The following is a 17,406-nucleotide window of genomic DNA, read 5'->3' on the forward strand; positions in this document are numbered from 1 at the left end:
AGCAGCTGCATGTCACAGACACACACACACACACACACACACACCCCTGACTCGTAGCACAAGCATCCATTCTGGAGCCTTCTAAGCGAAGGAATGAAGATTTGCTGTGTGGATTCGCACACCCCACTCTGATCTGGCCCCACCGGGGCAGTTCCAACTTCACCCAGGTGTTCTCAATCCCGGTCACCGGGTCACCAGCTGCTCAAACCAGCCTGTGCTGGCTCTTCAAAGGAAGCCGCCACATCCTGGAGACTGGGTGCTTTCTCCTTTGTCTCCCTGTCACTGGAGGTGTCTGCTTTTGGTCGCCTGGCTCTGAAGGAGTGGTCTCTAACCCTGGGCCTGCCTCAGTCCCTCTCAGTTTTCCTGCTTCACTCCAGAGTCTTTTTGAGTCTGGGGCCCTGACCTCCTGTGGTTTCTGAGACTCCAGTCTCTCTATCCCAGGCCTGTGGAGGTCTCCAGCTGTCTTCCACAACTTCCTCCTGCTTTCTCTGGCCTCCTGTCTCCCAGTGACCTTGGGTGGGGCATAAAGTACAACAGCTACTTTGAAAACTGTTCTGTCATTAATCATCTGTGGCTCTCATTAGATCAGAAGGGGAAGGGTGAAGAGAGGTTATTTCACATGCTCGCCCCAGCTATGTGGTTAGCGCTACACAGACTGGGGGAGGGGGGGTGGGGAGGCAATTTTCTAGTAAGAGCTGACACATTTCATTTGCTCTTTCATGGTTATATCCATGTGAAGAAAAAAAAAAGACATTGTAACAAACGGCCTTTGCTTGGTGGACGGTAGTGATGGTTTATGATTTGGCCTTGAAAACTTAAGAAACCAAGTAACAAAAACTTGCCTTCCCTCCAAAAGGAGTTGAGTATATCAAATAGTCAGAAGTTGTGAGGAGGACATGTATCCAAGCATGACTTGAAAATAAACATCCTCAAGAACCACTAAAACAACCCCTTGCCATCTCCCGGGCAACAGAGATGTCTTCTTGTCTGGAATGGCTGCTAACTGCCATGACATGACCCCTTCAAGTTGTTCCATCCCAGGTAGGGCTTATGGTACGTATTGTCAATGCCACACCCTCCTGACAGGCAGGTCACGTTGTACATCCTACACAAAATCCCCTTGTAGCCATCGAGGATAAGCCATTCTTCAGGTAAATAAAGAAAACATCGAGCTGTGTCATTTAGAGGGAAAGTAGGCACAACACACCCAGATGGTCAAGAGGAGGAGAAAAGCAAAGAAAGACGAAACTGTTCTAGTTTAAATCCCAACCCCAACAAACCCAGTTATGTGTTTGGAAAAATAACAAACTTTTTTTTAAATCTCCCAAGTCCCTACCCAAAACCTTTTACGTAATTAGACCCTGTGTCACTCACAGCCAGCCATACAGTGGCAGTGTTTTTTCTTACCTTCACCTTGGTAGGGAGCAGCCTGTGAGAAAAAGATGAAAACAGGATCAAGGTCTCAGAAGGGTGACATATCTTTCTTAATGTGACAGGTAAATCTATCTAAGCAATTGTATCCTGCTTCTCACCACAAGGTGATGCCCTACGATAGGAAGAAGGAGCATTTCCTTTTCTCTTCTGGGCCACCATCCCCTGCAGCCTCCCCAACTATTCCCCAGAAGTGTTTTGGTTTTGCTCTGGAGTGCTGAGAAACAACCCCAGGGCTTTGAACACGCTAAACATGGCACCACTGAGCTGTACCCAAAGCCCTCTCCAGGAAAGATTTTAATTGACTTTGCTTTTCAAAAGTCTAAGAGCCTCTCAAATTATGAAGCATAGTGAATCCCCCAAGAGTCTTGTTAAAGTACGTGTCTGGGGTCCCACCTTGGACCTAGTAGAAACTAAGATTTCAGGGATTGGACCCTGAAGCATATTTTAAACAAATTCCTTAAGAAATTCTGGGTTATGGCCGGGTTTCAGCAGAATTTTAAAGGCATAAGATCTAAGTGGTCTGGACACCAGGGTATGGGGTACAGAGGGCCAGCCTCTGGAAGGCCCCTATCTGAAGAAAGAAGACTTTGCTAGCTGGATTTTTAGGCAGGTCCTAACATGGTAAGTCACACAGCCAACAGGACAGTACAGTCAGCACTTCTAAGAAGTGGTTCCTGGTCCAAGAGAGACTCTGCTGCTCCAAGTTCCCTAGTCTGCCCCCGACTCAGTTAATAGTGGCCATGTAGTATTGGTACAACCCATTCCACTGACCTAATATTTCAGTCTGTGTCTTCCAATAAGCTTCTGTGGGCAAAGCAGACATCCCCCCCCCCCGCCAGTCTCTGGCACACTGTCAATGTCCTTTAAATGTATACACAAGCAAACCATAGTGTTCCAGCTACAACCAGGTCATTAACCAATGATCTTTGTGAGGCCCACGCCACAAGTGAGTCTAATATATCAGGCAAAAGCCTGGAGATTTAACTGAAAGACAAGAGTGTGTGTGTGTGTGTGTGTCTGTGTCTGTGTGTGTCTGTGTGTGTCTGTGTGTGTGTGTGTCTGTGTGTCTTTATCGCAAGTGCTAAGAGGGCTCTCTCCTATCGTAGAGAGAGAGAGCAGTCTTATATACAGGCTTACAACACAGTGGAAAAACCCCAGGTGGAAGAGATTGTGTTTTCCTCCTGCTAGACGTCGATGTCAGCAGGACAAGGCTGGGGCAGTAAGCCAGGACTAGACAACAGGATGCTCTTGATGGCTGGCCAGTGACTCAGAGACCCCATGGGGGCTGGGGCCCAACAGATCTCCGTTTTTCCTGTAGAGAATCCCTTTAATGCTCCCAATCCTTGCTTGCCTGATCTGCAATGCTACAAATTTTCTAGTACAGAAACTGGGTATTGTGTCTAAAAGTCTCCTGTAACAGGGTGTCAGTCTTATGGGGGCAGAGAAATGAATAGCAGAGGCTTAAACTTATGATTATACTGCTATGAAGTTAGCTTGCATTTTAATCTCTCTCTCTCTCTCTCTCTCTCTCTCTCTCTGTGTGTGTGTGTGTGTGTGTGTGTGTGTGTGTGTGTGTGTGTGTGTACGCATGTGCACCACCCAGGGCTTATGAAGGTCAGAGGACAACTCTCTGGAGTTGGTTCTCTCCGCCCATGTTTCACTGGGGACTAAGCTCAGGTCATCACGTTTGTGAAACAAGTGTTTTTACCCACTGAACCATCTTACTGACCCTTAGTTAATTCACATTTTTATGTTTCAAATGGAACTAAGAATCCCACAGCCTCTCAGAACCCACGGGTGTGTAGAGGAAGCTTCTGAAAGCCCATTTTAAACCGCAGGAAAATGCCCCGCTAGCTGATTGCTTAATGTGGCAGGAAATCGCCTGGTGTCCAGAAGCTCCGAAAGGCTAAAACCGAAGCACCTGAGCTTCCCCCCCCAGCTCCCAACAGCTGGTTCAGTCTGGCCAGCTCTTACATTCCTCACCCCTCCCACCCCCATGGTAGAAGTAAGCAGCAGTGAGAATTTTATCATTTTCATTTTCCCCCCTACGGGGGTCCAAGAGATGTAATCTCCAGGCTTGGGGTGCGTTCAGCTCCAATCCTGCCATTCGCCCCTGGATCTGTATGTTAAGGATAGTCAAGTCTGTTCGGGTTTTGGAACACAAAAATCCTAGAAGCAGGAAATGGGGCAGCCTCATATTCGGGGACTCTCTTGATGAGTGGTTGCAGAAGTCCCCTTACACAAGGGCCAATCATGTTCATTGACTGTGTGCTGAGCCTGGGAACCTCACCTTTAAAGACACCCCAGCAGGTCTGCTGCTGCTCTGTTCCTGCCCCAGCTTTAGGGAGATCACCCTGGTGCCCGTGTGGGGCTGCATAGAAGCTCGCAGGAAGCCGCAGGATGGATCTCCCAGCTCCCCCCCGCCCCCACCCCAGGTGTGCTGTGCCTCGCCCTCGGGGTGGGGTTGGGGGCGCAGGCTCCTGCTGCGCGCGCCCTGGCCTGGGCCGACTCCACACACCTGGCCACTCCACGGACTTCATTAAGGTGCGCCTGTGGTAAAAGGGCGGGCTGAGGAGTGGGAGTCTGGGCCATGGAACCCACGGAGACGCTCTGCAGGAAAACGCGGGGTAAGCGCGCACCAGGGTCGACCTCGGTGAGGGCTTGCTGAGCCTGTGAGGTCTGCTGGCCACTCTGCAGGTCTTAAGAGGCTGCTTAGGACTGTGGGAGGTAGTGAGGAAGGGAGGCGACCTCACCACGTTCTTCTTCTGTTTAGGGATCGTTCCCGACGACGGGCTAGGGATAAAGTTGGTTTTAAGTCTCCAACACTGCTCTGAACTAGGGCCTGAGACCCTTCACCTTAGGTTAGTCCAACAAGATCCAAGCTTGTTGAGTGTCCACTCTGTACCATGTTTATTACTGTGCTGCTAGCTCTCCTAAACCGTTGTAGAGCTCATTTGTCCCAGCCTTCCTTGGTCCACCCTTCTCCCCTCACCCTCCCCAGCTGCCCCCCCCCACTTCTCTGAAGTGTTTCCGTGGTGTATTTAGAATCAGCTGGAAGAGACTTCTGAGCCAGGACTTGCCCCCTAGTTGTATGTATTGTTAGAAAGTTATTTGTTAGAGCCAACATCAAAGGCTTTAGTTAGCATTCATTTACACATTTTCTGGTTTCGTTGGGAAGGACAGCAACTCCCTTGAAGTGAATTTTCTTCTGTTATGAATACATGCCGAAAAGAAGGGAAGTGTTGGGGATCCTGGCAACAGTTCCAGGTGGTGGCTGAAGGCAGCCTGTGTCCCTGTACCCCATCGCTGTGTGATCTTGGGCGAATTATTCCACCAACTTTATCCCCGTTTCTTCACTGGGGGCCGGGGGCGTGCCTGCTTCATGGGGATCTAATGGGTACTGTGCTCCTGTCAGCACCCATGGCAAGCCCCATCTGTAATGGGGCTCAGAGTTGCGGGGGTTGCGTTTTGTGACTTGTGGAGGGGGTTTTCCTTCTGGATGGGTGCTTTCCCTCACCAGTAGAGGACTTGAACTGGATGGAAAGAGGGCAGGGGGTGGGGCAGGGGGGAGTGGCCAGAGCACATGGATTGAGGAGGGCTAGGAGTGGGGAGGGAGTAGGGAAAGAAGAGGCATCTTTTCCGGGATTCCCTCTCTGTGGAGATCCAGGGAACCTCTGTGTGTGTGTGTGTGTGTGTGTGTGTGTGTGTGTGTGTGTGTGTGTGTGTGTGTGTGTGTGTGTAGGTCCCAGGGAAGAGGGGGCTAGCCTGTGGAAAGCCAGAATGGACCTGTTTTTCTCTTCCTACTCTCCCCTTCCCCAACGGTTGTCCATTAGAAACATCAAACCTGGTACCTGAACTTCTGTACCCTGATGTCTGGGGGAAAATGAAGAAAATGCGTACCCAGCTTTCACCCCCCCAGGGTTGTTGCCCTGGCCAGCAGGGCACAAGGAAGGTCTAGCCCCCCCAACATGGAATGATGGGATGAAGGTCTAGCCCCCCAGGAACCTGGAATGATGGGATGAAGGTCTAGCCCCCCAGGAACCTGGAATGATGGGACAGGCGACTACAGAAACGGGGCAGCAAGACAGGCTTTCTGATCAAGTTATGAGATTTTATTTTCCTTAGGTGGCGTTATATAGCAAGTTAGGGTGGGGGAAACGAGGTAGGGCGGAGTAATCAAAGGAAGAGGAGTCATTGCCTAGTAACCAGGCCACTGAAGGCGAGCAGGTAACAGGTGTTGGCAGGTGAAAAGGTCGCAGAGGGAGGGGTTAAGCGATCTAATTGTAGAATGTTTCCCTGTTTTGCCATCAGCTATTCCTGTGAACCCAAGTTCTGTTCATTAGGAAGCTGGGGAGGGGGGAAGAAGGTTGATTGAATGGGACTGAAGGTAAATATTCTTTAACACAATGGGCTATTCTTTAAAAAGGCTGGCAATATTTACTAGATGTTCTAAGTAACAATGATCGCTCCCGACAGTTACAGTAGGTGTTTACATTTTCCAAAGCAGTTGGAATAGTTAACCCAGTGGTTCTCAACCTATGGGTTGTAACGTGTGTGTGTGTGTGTGTGTGTGTGTGTGTAGTGTGTGTGTGTGTGTATAGAGGGTGGGGAGGGTGAACAATCCTTCACAGGGGACCCAGTCTCCTGAGACCAACTGGAAAACGCAGGTATTTATATTATGATTCAAACCAGTAGCAAAGAAAATAATTTTATAGCTGGGTGGTGGTGGCGCACACCTTTAATCCCAGCACTCGGGAGGCAGAGGCAGGTGGATCTCTGAGTTTGAGGCCAGCCTGGTCTACAAAGCTACAGAGAAAACCTGACTCGAAAAATCCAAAAGAAAAGAAAAGAATTTTATGGTTGGGTGGGTCACAACTGTATCAAAGGGTTGCAGTGCTAGAAAGGTTGAGAACTATCTGATCCATCCTCCTGAGTGTCCAGTTAGGAAGGTATGCCAGGCATTTGGGCCTCGTTGGGAAGACAGGGCAAAAGGAAGCATAGATTCTAACAGCAGATCAGCTGCAGGGAGGAAGGGACTCTACCACCTGGTGCCATCGGCTGCTGCTCTCCATAGGCCAGGAAGCTGGAGGCAAGCCCAGGACCGCTGGCTTGGAGTCCGAGGGACCACTGAAGGATTCTGCCCCACCTACTGAAGATGACCAAGATAAGCAGTCTTCATTGCCCAGGACTGGTTCAGGAAAGAGACCACTGTCAAAGACCCCCAAAGAGTCACCAGGTACTGACACCTGCAGAGTCAGCAACCATGACAAAGACCTAACACCAGCTGCGTGTAGTCGCCAGCCTGAGGAAGAAGTTTCTTCTCTCCCAGAGAGAAAGGTAAAGACAGCAAAGCCATCCATTTCTGCAGTCCTTGGTAAGCACGGGAATCCTAACACCACGGGCTTGGCGTTAACGTCGTCTTCAAGATGTCACTCAACATGTGCCACGCACAAACCTATGCTTTCTGAACCAGGCTTAGCTCCCAGTCTCCTCAATACATTGGCCAAGAGCACTCAAGCAGACCAGAAGAAGGAACCCCGAGAAGTGACCTATCCGTTTCGGAAAAAGACTCGAACCCTGTACCGCTCAGGTTAGTTCCAGTAGGTGGAGGAAAATGGAAATCTGTGGGGTACGATTGTTCACTTTATCCTGCACGTTTCTCTTTATCCAAAGGCAGTGCCAACACCTCTGACCCCTGAAGGCAAGGCCAGGCAGGCTGTCTTGTCTTGTTAGACCTGGATAAAAGGGTCAGAAATGCATACATCACTCTATGCGTGAGAGGAGGGTGTGGCTCTTGCTCTGGCACAAACGCCCGAATCTGCTATGGGTGCCGATGGGTGTCTCCTTTTTCCCTGTCCTGCTGCCGTGTCTGGCCTCTGCAATAAGTGCCTTCTTTGTGCAGACCAGCTGGAGGAACTGGAACGGATATTCCAGGAAGACCACTATCCGGACAGTGAAAAGCGTCGCGAGATTGCCCAGATGGTGGGGGTCACCTCCCATCGCATCATGGTAAAGGGGGCTGGCTAATTGGTCAGGAGGGTGGTATGGAAGCTGCTGGCCAGAACTATCTGGAAGGGGGCCATCCATGTGCTCAGTCTCAGCTGGGATAGCGACTGCAGTCAGTCTCTGAGGCAGGGGTGTGCCAGCTGTTCCATGGGCCGGCCACGGCTTTAACCAATTAAAAGAGGAAGGAAGAAGCCACAGAGGTCTTTTTTTATATTTCCAAGTAAAGACGGGAAAGCGTCCTCCACAGTAACACCAAAAACGTTTGTCTAGGCCAGCATTCCCAAAGGCAGATGCCCTTCCTCTGCCCGTAGGTGTGGTTTCAGAACCGCAGGGCAAAGTGGCGGAAAGTGGAGAAGCTGAGCGAGAAGGGGACCGGGGATGGCCCTGCAGCCCCCGGTGCTGACAGCAGTCAAAGCAGGTACGAATGGCTCCTGGTCATGGGCTGTCCCCACCAAGCACAAGTATTGTGCACACAAGGAGTGCTGGGGGGTCTTCAGGGGGAATGTCGGAAGCGGAGTGTGAGTGCTTGGGGGGTAGCTGTAACGATCAATGGCACTCTTGTTGAGGGTATAGCTAACTGTTTATTGTAGAAATTACAAGAGAAAACGGGCAGCCCAGATGAGTCAAGCAGCTTTCTGAAAAGATAGAGGAGAGAGCAGCTCTGGTAGTGTTTTATAAGAATCTCCATACACGCCTCTAGCCACGCCCAAAAGTGGGCCTGGCTAGTGATGTAGTTCACCAACCTTTCATTCTCAGATCCATATGCTAGTTACACCCAAAGTGGGCGTGGTTAGGAGCGCGGTGAACCGCCCCATCATTACTACATCCATCCATATGGGCCTCTAGAGGGCCACATGGCTAATGGCGGAGTCCGAAGTCTCCTCCTAAGGGGGGCGGGGTGTAATTGACTATCAATCCTTCAAGAAATTTGGGCTGGAGTCTAGGAGTCCCTGGTGCCTTTAAGTGGCTCTCTCCTTGCTCTGAATGTGAGCTCTAAATCCAGCAGTCATTGAAGCTGCAGTCTTCCTTCCCTCTGCCTCCTCCAGGTCTGCACCTGAGCTCCTGGCTCCTACGCCCGCAGACCTGGACCCTGGCCCTGTTCCTCCAGAGCACATTTTGGATGACTTTCCAGGTGCGCTACCACTTCCAGAAAGTTTGAGGTGGCGCGGGGGAAGGGAGGGGAGGTTGGGGGTGAAAATTAAGGCGAAGAAGACAGCCGGAAGAGAAAGTCCTTGCTCTGTAGAGGTGGCAGTGAGGACAGCCTTTCGGAGTCCTGAGCCAGGGATCCCTGGGCATTGCGTCCACCGTCTGCCGCCGTTCGGCAGTTGTCTCCTTATTCCCGCCGCCTTCTTATGCTGAGAGCCCCTATTTGGCGTATTTTCCTAGAGCTCCCCATGCTGCTGACTTCCGACCAGACTCTGACCCCCTCTCAGCACAGCGAGGGTGTTCAGAGGGTAGCAGTGACCCCACCACTCTTCAGCCCCCCGCCGCTTCGAAGGACCAACCTTCCTCTTCCTGTTGATCCTGTCCAAACCCCTCAAGTGATGCCTCCACTGAGGGATGTCCCTGGAAGTGACGGCATACACAAGGACAGCTCCTGTGGGTCTTGGGGCACCAGGTATGGGATCTAAGTTCAGAGGCAACCTTAGGGAGAAGGGAAGGGCTGAGCGGGTTGAAGAGTGGCTTATGTGATGGGGAGTAAAAGGACGCGTGTGTCTTGGGTAGGAATGATCTAGTGTTTTGTAACAATAGAAGAAAAACAAGGGGAAGCAACGAGCAGGGCTGGGGGCGGGGGCCTGAGGGGTAGAAGTTGATGTCCAAGGTTTGATGTTGGCCAAGGGGGAATGAGGTCACTGTCGCGCCTCACTTAAATACTCCTCTGTCCTGCACAGCATCACCTCACCACCCACCTGCTCAAGTCTGGAAGACCTGGGGCCTCAGGATTACCCTGCAAGCAGCCAGTTGGGTTCATTCCAGTTCTCCCAGACTCCACAGACTCGTCTCTTCCCACCCTTTCTGTCTCAGTTTCCTTACCCGCCCCCCTTCCCGTTCCCCATCCCAAGCTTTCTACCACCGCAAGAGTCCCTCTTTTCCTTTCCTTTTGGCTTCAGTGGGGACTCGTCGCAGGATTATTGCCCAGGGCCCCCACCAGGTCAGATCTTGCTACAGCCACATGTTGGAAATATGGGTGAGTTGGGGCTGGAAAGGGTGATTTCCCCCACTTTGGTTTGAAGTTGAGAAAGACACATAGTCTCCTTACCTGGAAGGGAGACTGAGGCAGGCCACAGGTGGTGAGCAAACCTCATGCTTAACCCCTGCTTGTAGCTATTCTGAAACTTGACCTAGCATTGGAGCACTAGTTTCAATATTGCTTGAAGGGATATGGGGACCATTGGAAATAATGAACAAGAGGGCCTGGTACAGAATTGGTTATCAGCCATTTTGCTGGACTACCTAGACATCTGAAACCCCAAAGCCCTCCATCTCATGAGTGAAAGAGTTCCATGGGGGGAATAAAAGATGTCCAGGTGCTTCCACGCCTACATGATCCAGCACTCGACCTCTATCCATGGTCTACTAAATTCACAAGAGCCTGTCTGATCCCAGAGGAGAGGCGGGTATTAATATTTCACTCAGGCTGCACTGAGGACCTAAGCCATGATCCTGAGGGAGAAGGAAGAGACTCGCAATTCAGTGGTGTTCGATGCCCTTCGTCCTTTCCAATAATCCCCATGTTCTTTGACTCCACAGGTCCAGGACCCTGGGGTGGCCATTGTTTGCCAGAACCCCCCTTCCCAGGTCCACTCTGCCCGCAGACTCTGGGGCAACCCCTGGGGATAGAGGGCTACTTTCCAGACCTGCTTCCAGCTCCGTGTGCTGAGACCATGAGCAAACAGCCTTCGTTTGGATTCAATGGGCTTCCTAAAGGCCCTAGACCAGAGACAGTGTCCTCACTAAGCAAAATGCCAGGGGAGCAGATTGCCTCTTCCCTTGAGCAGCCCTTTCCAGAGGAGGTAAAAGACAAAACGAAGAATAGCCATGCCTCTGCGACTAAAGAGTGAAGAGGTCTTGTGAGGGGGGCTGTGGGGAAGAACAGCATTGAGGCACTCTTGCAAAGAGAACAGGATTGAAAGATTTTGAAAGGCTGTGGACTTGGCCCCAGGTCTTCCCAAGCCAGGCTTTAAGAAGGAAGAGAGCCGATATCATTTTTCCCTTTACCCATTAGGAGTTCTGAAGAGAATCGGGCCATGCTGCTTGTAAATGTTACATCAGTTTCTGTGGTTTTAGTTCCTCCCTAGACATTTGAGTTGGTGTCCTTTGTATGCAATAAAACAGTAACTACTGGGTGTTTTTCTGTGAATGAAAAGCTGTGTTTCTGACTACTTGTCTGGGTGTTTGTTAGATGCAACCCTCAAGAGGGGTCCCCATTGGGTGTCACCATATGGGCCCTGGCGTTTTTCATGGGCCCGTTTCTCCACTGGAGGATGATTTGGGCACCTTGTGTACTTCCTTTAGTTCTGACACTAAAATAGTCTTTTCCCAAACCCAGAACTGAAAGTGAGTCTGGAGCCCTCTCAATGTTGGGCCTTGTAGGAAAAGTATCACAGGAGAAATGTGATTGGCACGGAAGCTATTGGATGAAGCTTTATGAATTTGTTACTGTGAATCCTAACTTATTTTTACCAAAATTATTTTTTTGTGAATGGTGGGTTAAGAGGAAGAAAGAATGAGGTATGGTTGATATCTAAAATAGCATAGCAAGTGGGCAATTCTTGGCTAGGATGATGTCATAGTACTTCTAACTTATGACAACATAGACTTTACTGGATTGGGATGAAGGTTCCAAGGGTCTTTCTATTTCCTAGGTCATAGCTGGGAAGGGAACCAAAAGAATGTGACTTTAGGTACCTGGGAGAAGAACACCTATGCTGAAATCACCGCCATTTCTTACTTAGACACAGACTGAGGTTTTGTAGGTTAGTGTGTTCATGGCTACTGTTTGGGGTTGCAAGCTAATCTAGGCAGCTATGGCAATGGTTCGAGGTATGGAAGAGGAGGGAAAACAGCAGGTGGACAAGTGAGAAATCTTTTTTCAATGACTAGACAGTGGGTCAGGAGCTCAGGAGGGAATGGACACAGCATGAGAAACATGCCCATGTGTGCATGCCTGCCCTCCAGACCATTGCAGACAACTTCAAATCTGCATTCTTCTCTAGTACAGTGGCTAGCCAAACTGGACCAATGACAAGTTCCACAATGAAAGAAGAAATATTAGATGTACCAGTCCTGTGTATGAGTGCTTGCTTTTGGTATAAGATGGTGGATGTGCAGTGAGTTTGTATGAGAAGGCAAACAGTAGTGGAGAGATGGATCCAATGGGACCAGAAAGAAGAGTAGAGACTAGAGACGGTAGGAAATAACAAAACATGGAGTGATAGATTTCATTCTGTGACTATTCTCTTTTATCCTAAAGTAAGGTTTCTCAAAGAAGAAAAGTAAAGTTCAGATACAGAAACAGCAGGGTGAAGGATCCTGAAGGTCCATGGACCAAGAGAAAATAGCTGGGAGAAGCAGGGAGAGATTCCTCGTGGAAAGAAGTCAAAACTGTGAAAATATTGCAGAGAAAGGTCGGGGGTCTTGTCTTGAGAGTGAGGCAATAGGGAAAGGAGTTCTAAATATCCGTACTCTTACTCGGGGAGGAGAGGCTTCAAGGAATTGGAAGAGGAGTCTAGGGATCAGATGAGTGCAACTTCGTCACTCAGAGGATGCCGAAAACCACCAGAGAAAATGCGCATGATGGGCAGAAATGAACGGACTAGGACAGTTTGACCTGTATGTGGTAGGAAAGTATCTAAGGAGAACAAAAGAACGCGAGGGAAGGATATGTGTGAATACCGGTCAAGTGAGTAGAAAAAAGAGGGCATGTAAGAAAAGGAGAGGGGAGATACGAGGAACGCAGGGAGTGTAGGTGAGAGAGCACCAGGATAATGAAGTCAGAAAGAAAGGGCCAAGACTGTGGGGGGGGGGGGGTGACCATCAGGGATAAGGAGGCGAGAGCTGTAAGGACCATCGTGAGGTGTGTGGCCATATGGAGACAGACGGTTGTGGTCAAGTCTACAGTGTGGACGGCGGGAGATGTGACACCCCGCCCAAGGAAGAAGCAGGTGGGAAGTCTAACAGGAAAGGATTGCTATGGCTGTAGCAGATGGAAGAGTGCACCCCTGGAACAGGAACAGCCTTTCTAAAGGAAACTAAGGCGCACATGATTTGAATGATGTTCAGAGAAGGCAGAGACCGTTAAAAAAGGGTCAGAACTACTGGAGTAGGAGTTAAGCTGATGGGAAGGGGAGATATGGAAAGGAGCATTTGTCTAAGTCAGCAACAGATCTGTAAAGAGTCTAGGAGTAGGGAAACTTCAGTGATCATGTTAAGATTGTTTGTATCTGCTGTTCTTCAGAGCTGAGTGACTATTAAAGCAGCTGATACTCCGAAAGCTTTTAGGGAAGCGCATGACAGATTTTAGTCTTCTATCCTTTTTGCAAGTCTTTTCAGCTATGACTCAATCTCCCTGTAAGTTGAAGCTATATTTAGCATCCACCTCTTGTAGCCCACAATACTTCCAAATTAGGATTTGCTATGATTGTTTGATAAATTGTTTTCCCAAAAAGAACACTGTCATAATAGATTGTTTACATATCTACCAAAATAGTTTCTTAGTTCAGTGGCACCATTTGGAAGTGGAAAAGAAATATCTTTGTTACACAATCACCTTCTCTATTGATCTTTGAGGTAGCCCTTCAAATTCACAGCTGTAGATTCAATCATCTGCAATACAAAAATACTTGGAAGAAAATTGTGTGTGTGCTAAGCATGTGTAGATATTTTTCTTGTCATTTAGTACAACTATTATATATTTGGGGTATTATAAATAATCTAGAGATGATCAAGGTGTATGAGAGAATATGTATGGGTTGTGTGCATACACTCTGACATTACAGCTGAGGGACTTGAACATCTGCAGAGTTTTGCATCCAGGAGAATCCTAGAATTAATCCCATATGGACACTGATAGGAATGTGTATAAGGGATTACAAATCAAGTTTGAAAATCAAGACTAGTGTTGTAATTATCATCTCTTTGCCACTCAAGGGTGACAGTACCAGTAGCAGACCCTTAATTTAGGGATTCAAATGTATGGGCTGTAATATGGATGTCTTTTGTTATGTGCACAAGGGAGTCTTTTAAAGGAGACATTTCCACAAATCCTTTGGGTTTACTTTTGGTCTCATAAGGCCTATGAAATGGGCAACCTTGAAACAGATAAATGAGAGGAATGCTTTTTTCCATCAGATATTACATACTCAACTTCTTAAAGAACTCAGACTTGGCGGAGATATAATCTAGTTTAACACCATGTGTGTTTTTCTACAGCTTGGTATCGGTTTGGGGTCCTACCTCTCAGTGACTGTGGTAGCACCCTGTACATGGCAAATGTGTGTGTGTGTGTGTGTGTGTGTGTGAGTGTGCACCTGTGTGATTATGTGCATGTGTGAGTATGCATAGATGTGTGTGGAGTACATGCATGCACATTCATGTGCAAATTTAAAACTGACTTCAAGATGTAGCCTAATGTGCAACTCTTAGACCAAGTGTCAGACAATCCAAACACATATACCTTTACTGAAAGTAAACGTTAAGTGTTGAAAAATGAAAAAAAAAACAAACAAACGAAAGATGGTCTGAAGAAAGGAAATGATAAGCATGCTTTAGATGCCTAGAAACTAGAACGTGAAGAAACTTCATAGGCGGTTTCCACTGCTGTGAGCTACTGAACACCAGAAGCATCCCGCCCTGCCATCCATGACTCTACAATATTTTAACAGTCTGGGTCTTTGTCAGCACCATTTCACAAAAGACTTGAGCACATTTCCTCTCAAGTTCTCGATTCTGGGGGGAAACAAAATCTAGGCTCCCTGGTTAGACTGGAGGTTTGTTTTCCAAGTGAGGCACCACAACGTATAAACTAAAGCTGTGGGCACTGGAGACTGCACACCTTCCCCGGAAGCCCTGTGTTCTCCAGGCATGCTCAGCCCTTGCTTGGCTTGGACTCCAGGTCCCTTGTCCCTCATCAGGTGGATGTGATTTCTGTTATTCTTCTGAGGGATGATGGAGAGGTCGGGTTTGGACCTTACCTCTGCTAAAGCTGTCTGTGGCACTTATTACGTACAGACTGTCATCTCCATTTAATGCTGATGGGGTCTCTCTTAAAAAACATTAGTGTGGTGTTTTGTCCCTGCAGCATGTTTATATTATCCAGCTACAGCCTTTTAATAAAAGATGCTTTAAGTTCAACTCGCTCCCAGTTTGTACTTGGAGAAATAGCGTCTCAAATATAAATAAGCTAAGATTTGTGTCACCTGTTCAGCTTCATTTGGTTAGTTATAGCTCTTTATGATGCTAAGATGTTTTGAAATCCTTACAGAATCTCACCTATTTTACAATTTTTGTTCTACTTGAAAGTTTTGTTCTAATTGAAAATCAGTATATGTTAGATATTTTATATTACAACCATTGGTAAATAAGTAGAACAATAAGGGTGTATAAGACATTTTGTTACTCACCTGGAACATTATTTACTGGTATTTTGTGTTAAGCTAGCCATGAATCCTCAGCAGTACTATCATCCAAAGCCACCCTTTGCTCTTTTCTGTAAAAGATTTTTGGGAGAACCTGTTTCATGACCCAATAAGGTCATATTTTTTGTGGTATAACCAGATTAAGTTATCGTTCCATCAACCTAACTACATAACAAACATTCTACCCTTCAGGGATCCCTGCTGTCTTTTATGCCTACTAAGAACATTGTGGTGTTTGAATGAGTATGCTCCCCATAGACTCATATATTTAAATGTTTGGTTCCCAGTTGGTGAAATTGTTTGGGAAGGATTAGGAGGTGTGACCTTGTTGGAGGAGGCGTCACCAGGTGCGCTGTCAGGTTTCAAAAGCACCTGTCATGTCCAGTTAGTGCTCTCTGCCTTGTGCTTGTGGTTCAAGATGTAAGCTCTCAGCCGCTACTCTAGGACCCTGCCTGCCTGCCTGCCGTCATGCGCCCCTCCATGGTGGTCATGGATTCACCTTCTGAAACTACAAGCTCCAAATAAATGCTTTCTTTTACAAGTTTCCTCGGGCATGAGGTCTTATCACAGCCATAAAAAAGTAAAGAAGACAAGTATTTTAATCAGCATACATAATACTAGGTTTCATTATGGCATTTTGAAACACGATGTTACTTTTCCCTCTCTTCCAATACGGTGAGCCCACTGCTATCCCCATAACTTCCTTTTTTCCCTTGACTCATGTATCCTATCGCCCTCCCCACTTCAACTTCCTGTTCTTCCCTCTTGTGGTTTCTTTCTAGTGTTATATAATTTGTGTCCACTCACACTCACACACACACACACACACGACACACTTATACGTGTATAAACATTGTAAGCTAGGATTTGTAGTGAGAGAAGTGGTTTTAGTCATTTGGAGATTGTATTACCTCGTCTAATATCCACTTTTCTGTAAGTTCCCCTCTGGTTGCATGTCTGGGTAAAACTCCGTTGTGCGTACCTACAGCATTTTCATCCCCAGTCTTCTGTCGCTGGACAGTGCTCTCCTTGTTGTGAACAACGCAGGAATAAGGCATTGGCGTGCGCGTACCTCTGCGGGAAGATCGTCTTTGGGGTATGTGCTGACGGTGGTGGAGTCTCGGTAGCTGTACTTATTTTGTGCCTCTTAGAACCCTCCACACTGGCTTGCACAATGGCTGCACTAGCCTACACTCCCACCAGCAGCGGGTAGGGATTCCGCTTTCCGCACATCCTCACCATCGCTTGTTGTCATTTGATTGCTTGACTTTATATTTTTGTTTTAACTATGAATTACATCTTGAAAATCTCTTATAGAGGTACTTAGGAATTCCACATTAAATTTATTTTTATGACGCGCCAAAAAAAAAAAAAAACGCAGCTCAGTAGAAATTGGCGTGTCTGCCTCTGTCAGGTCTTGAGACCCTCTCCTGTTGCGTACTAGGGAAATGGTGGAATTACTGAAACCAGCTGGCTCAGGGTCCAAGGCCATCTTTTATTCGTTCTACTTTTCTCTTAAACCTTCTAATTTCTAGGTCGCTTTTCTTTCCTTGAGCAAACAGGCTGTAATAAGAACCAAGGCTTTCTTCTGTCATCGGTTGTCATGGTAATTACCGCAGGAGCTCCATTTATCAACCCCATTCTCTGCTAATCTCCTGTGATTAGACCCCCATGTACCCTGCTTTGGAAATTTCTTGCATTTCCTCTAGTGCTTGTCTTTGCTGTGTCTTTACTGTTGTGGTGGTGGTGGTCTGTTTCTCCTGACGAGAGCCAAGTTTCTGCACGCTGCAGAGTTCACTGCTCCCTCACCTAGACTTCTAGGCAAACTCACTCCAGCCTCACTCCCAGTCACCTGCCCTGTCACCCCCAATTGACATTATCTTGTAGCAGTGCAGCTCCTGCTCCCCGGTATCTTGCTGTTACCCAGGGTAGCACCCTCCTTTGCAAATGTTGGAGAAATGAAAGTAAAATAAATGTCAGCCAGCACCACTGTTTAATTCCCCTGAAGTTTTTTTCCCCCCACTAGATGGCAATGCACCACCAGTTTCTTCGCGATCCTAAAAATTCTGGTGGTTCAGTCAGAAGGGCCTTGTAGGGGACCTTTGCTCGGTTCTTTCCCTTAGATGCCCCAGAGCCCCATCCTACCAAAGACTTAGTTCTCAAAATGAGGTGGGTTTCCGTTTGGCTTTTCCGGTAAACAGCAAATTCAGATAAGCAACAAATGCAACAAATGATTTTTTTTTAAGTATAGACAAGCTGTGTTTTGGGGCGTCTGATATGGGATATTTCTATCTTCTCAACCTGGCAGCCTTGTGGCAAGCACTTAGCT

General features: G+C 47.8%; 1 protein-coding gene and 1 long non-coding RNA gene across 2 annotated transcripts in view; one reads left to right on the forward strand and one right to left on the reverse strand.

Moving 5' to 3' along the window:
- LOC121137758 overlaps nucleotides 1-17,406 on the reverse strand; it is a 316,737-nt gene that overhangs the window by 209,889 nt on the left and 89,442 nt on the right. The window lies entirely within an intron of this gene.
- Nucleotides 3,944-10,801, forward strand: Nobox (NOBOX oogenesis homeobox). Its single transcript, XM_005083094.3, has 9 exons — nucleotides 3,944-4,061; nucleotides 6,509-6,808; nucleotides 6,908-7,024; nucleotides 7,337-7,443; nucleotides 7,752-7,858; nucleotides 8,487-8,572; nucleotides 8,827-9,058; nucleotides 9,333-9,628; nucleotides 10,192-10,801. The coding sequence occupies exons 1-9, from the start codon at nucleotides 4,025-4,027 to the stop codon at nucleotides 10,500-10,502; spliced, it is 1,593 nt and encodes a 530-aa protein (XP_005083151.1). The 5' UTR covers nucleotides 3,944-4,024; the 3' UTR covers nucleotides 10,503-10,801.

This window comes from Mesocricetus auratus, unplaced genomic scaffold (assembly GCF_017639785.1).
Source record: "Mesocricetus auratus isolate SY011 unplaced genomic scaffold, BCM_Maur_2.0 Super-Scaffold_100694, whole genome shotgun sequence".
In the NCBI taxonomy this organism is placed as follows: Eukaryota; Metazoa; Chordata; class Mammalia; order Rodentia; family Cricetidae; genus Mesocricetus; species Mesocricetus auratus.

What these genes read in the sequence shown, in the direction of transcription:
- Nobox (XM_005083094.3), top strand. Translation starts at nt 4,025, where the DNA reads ATGGAACCCACGGAGACGCTCTGCAGGAAAACGCGGG. An exon ending in TCGAACCCTGTACCGCTCAG is followed by an intron (nt 7,025 to 7,336) that starts GTTAGTTCCAGT and finishes TTCTTTGTGCAG; the next exon opens with ACCAGCTGGAGGAACTGGAA. An exon ending in TGTGGGTCTTGGGGCACCAG is followed by an intron (nt 9,059 to 9,332) that starts GTATGGGATCTA and finishes TGTCCTGCACAG; the next exon opens with CATCACCTCACCACCCACCT.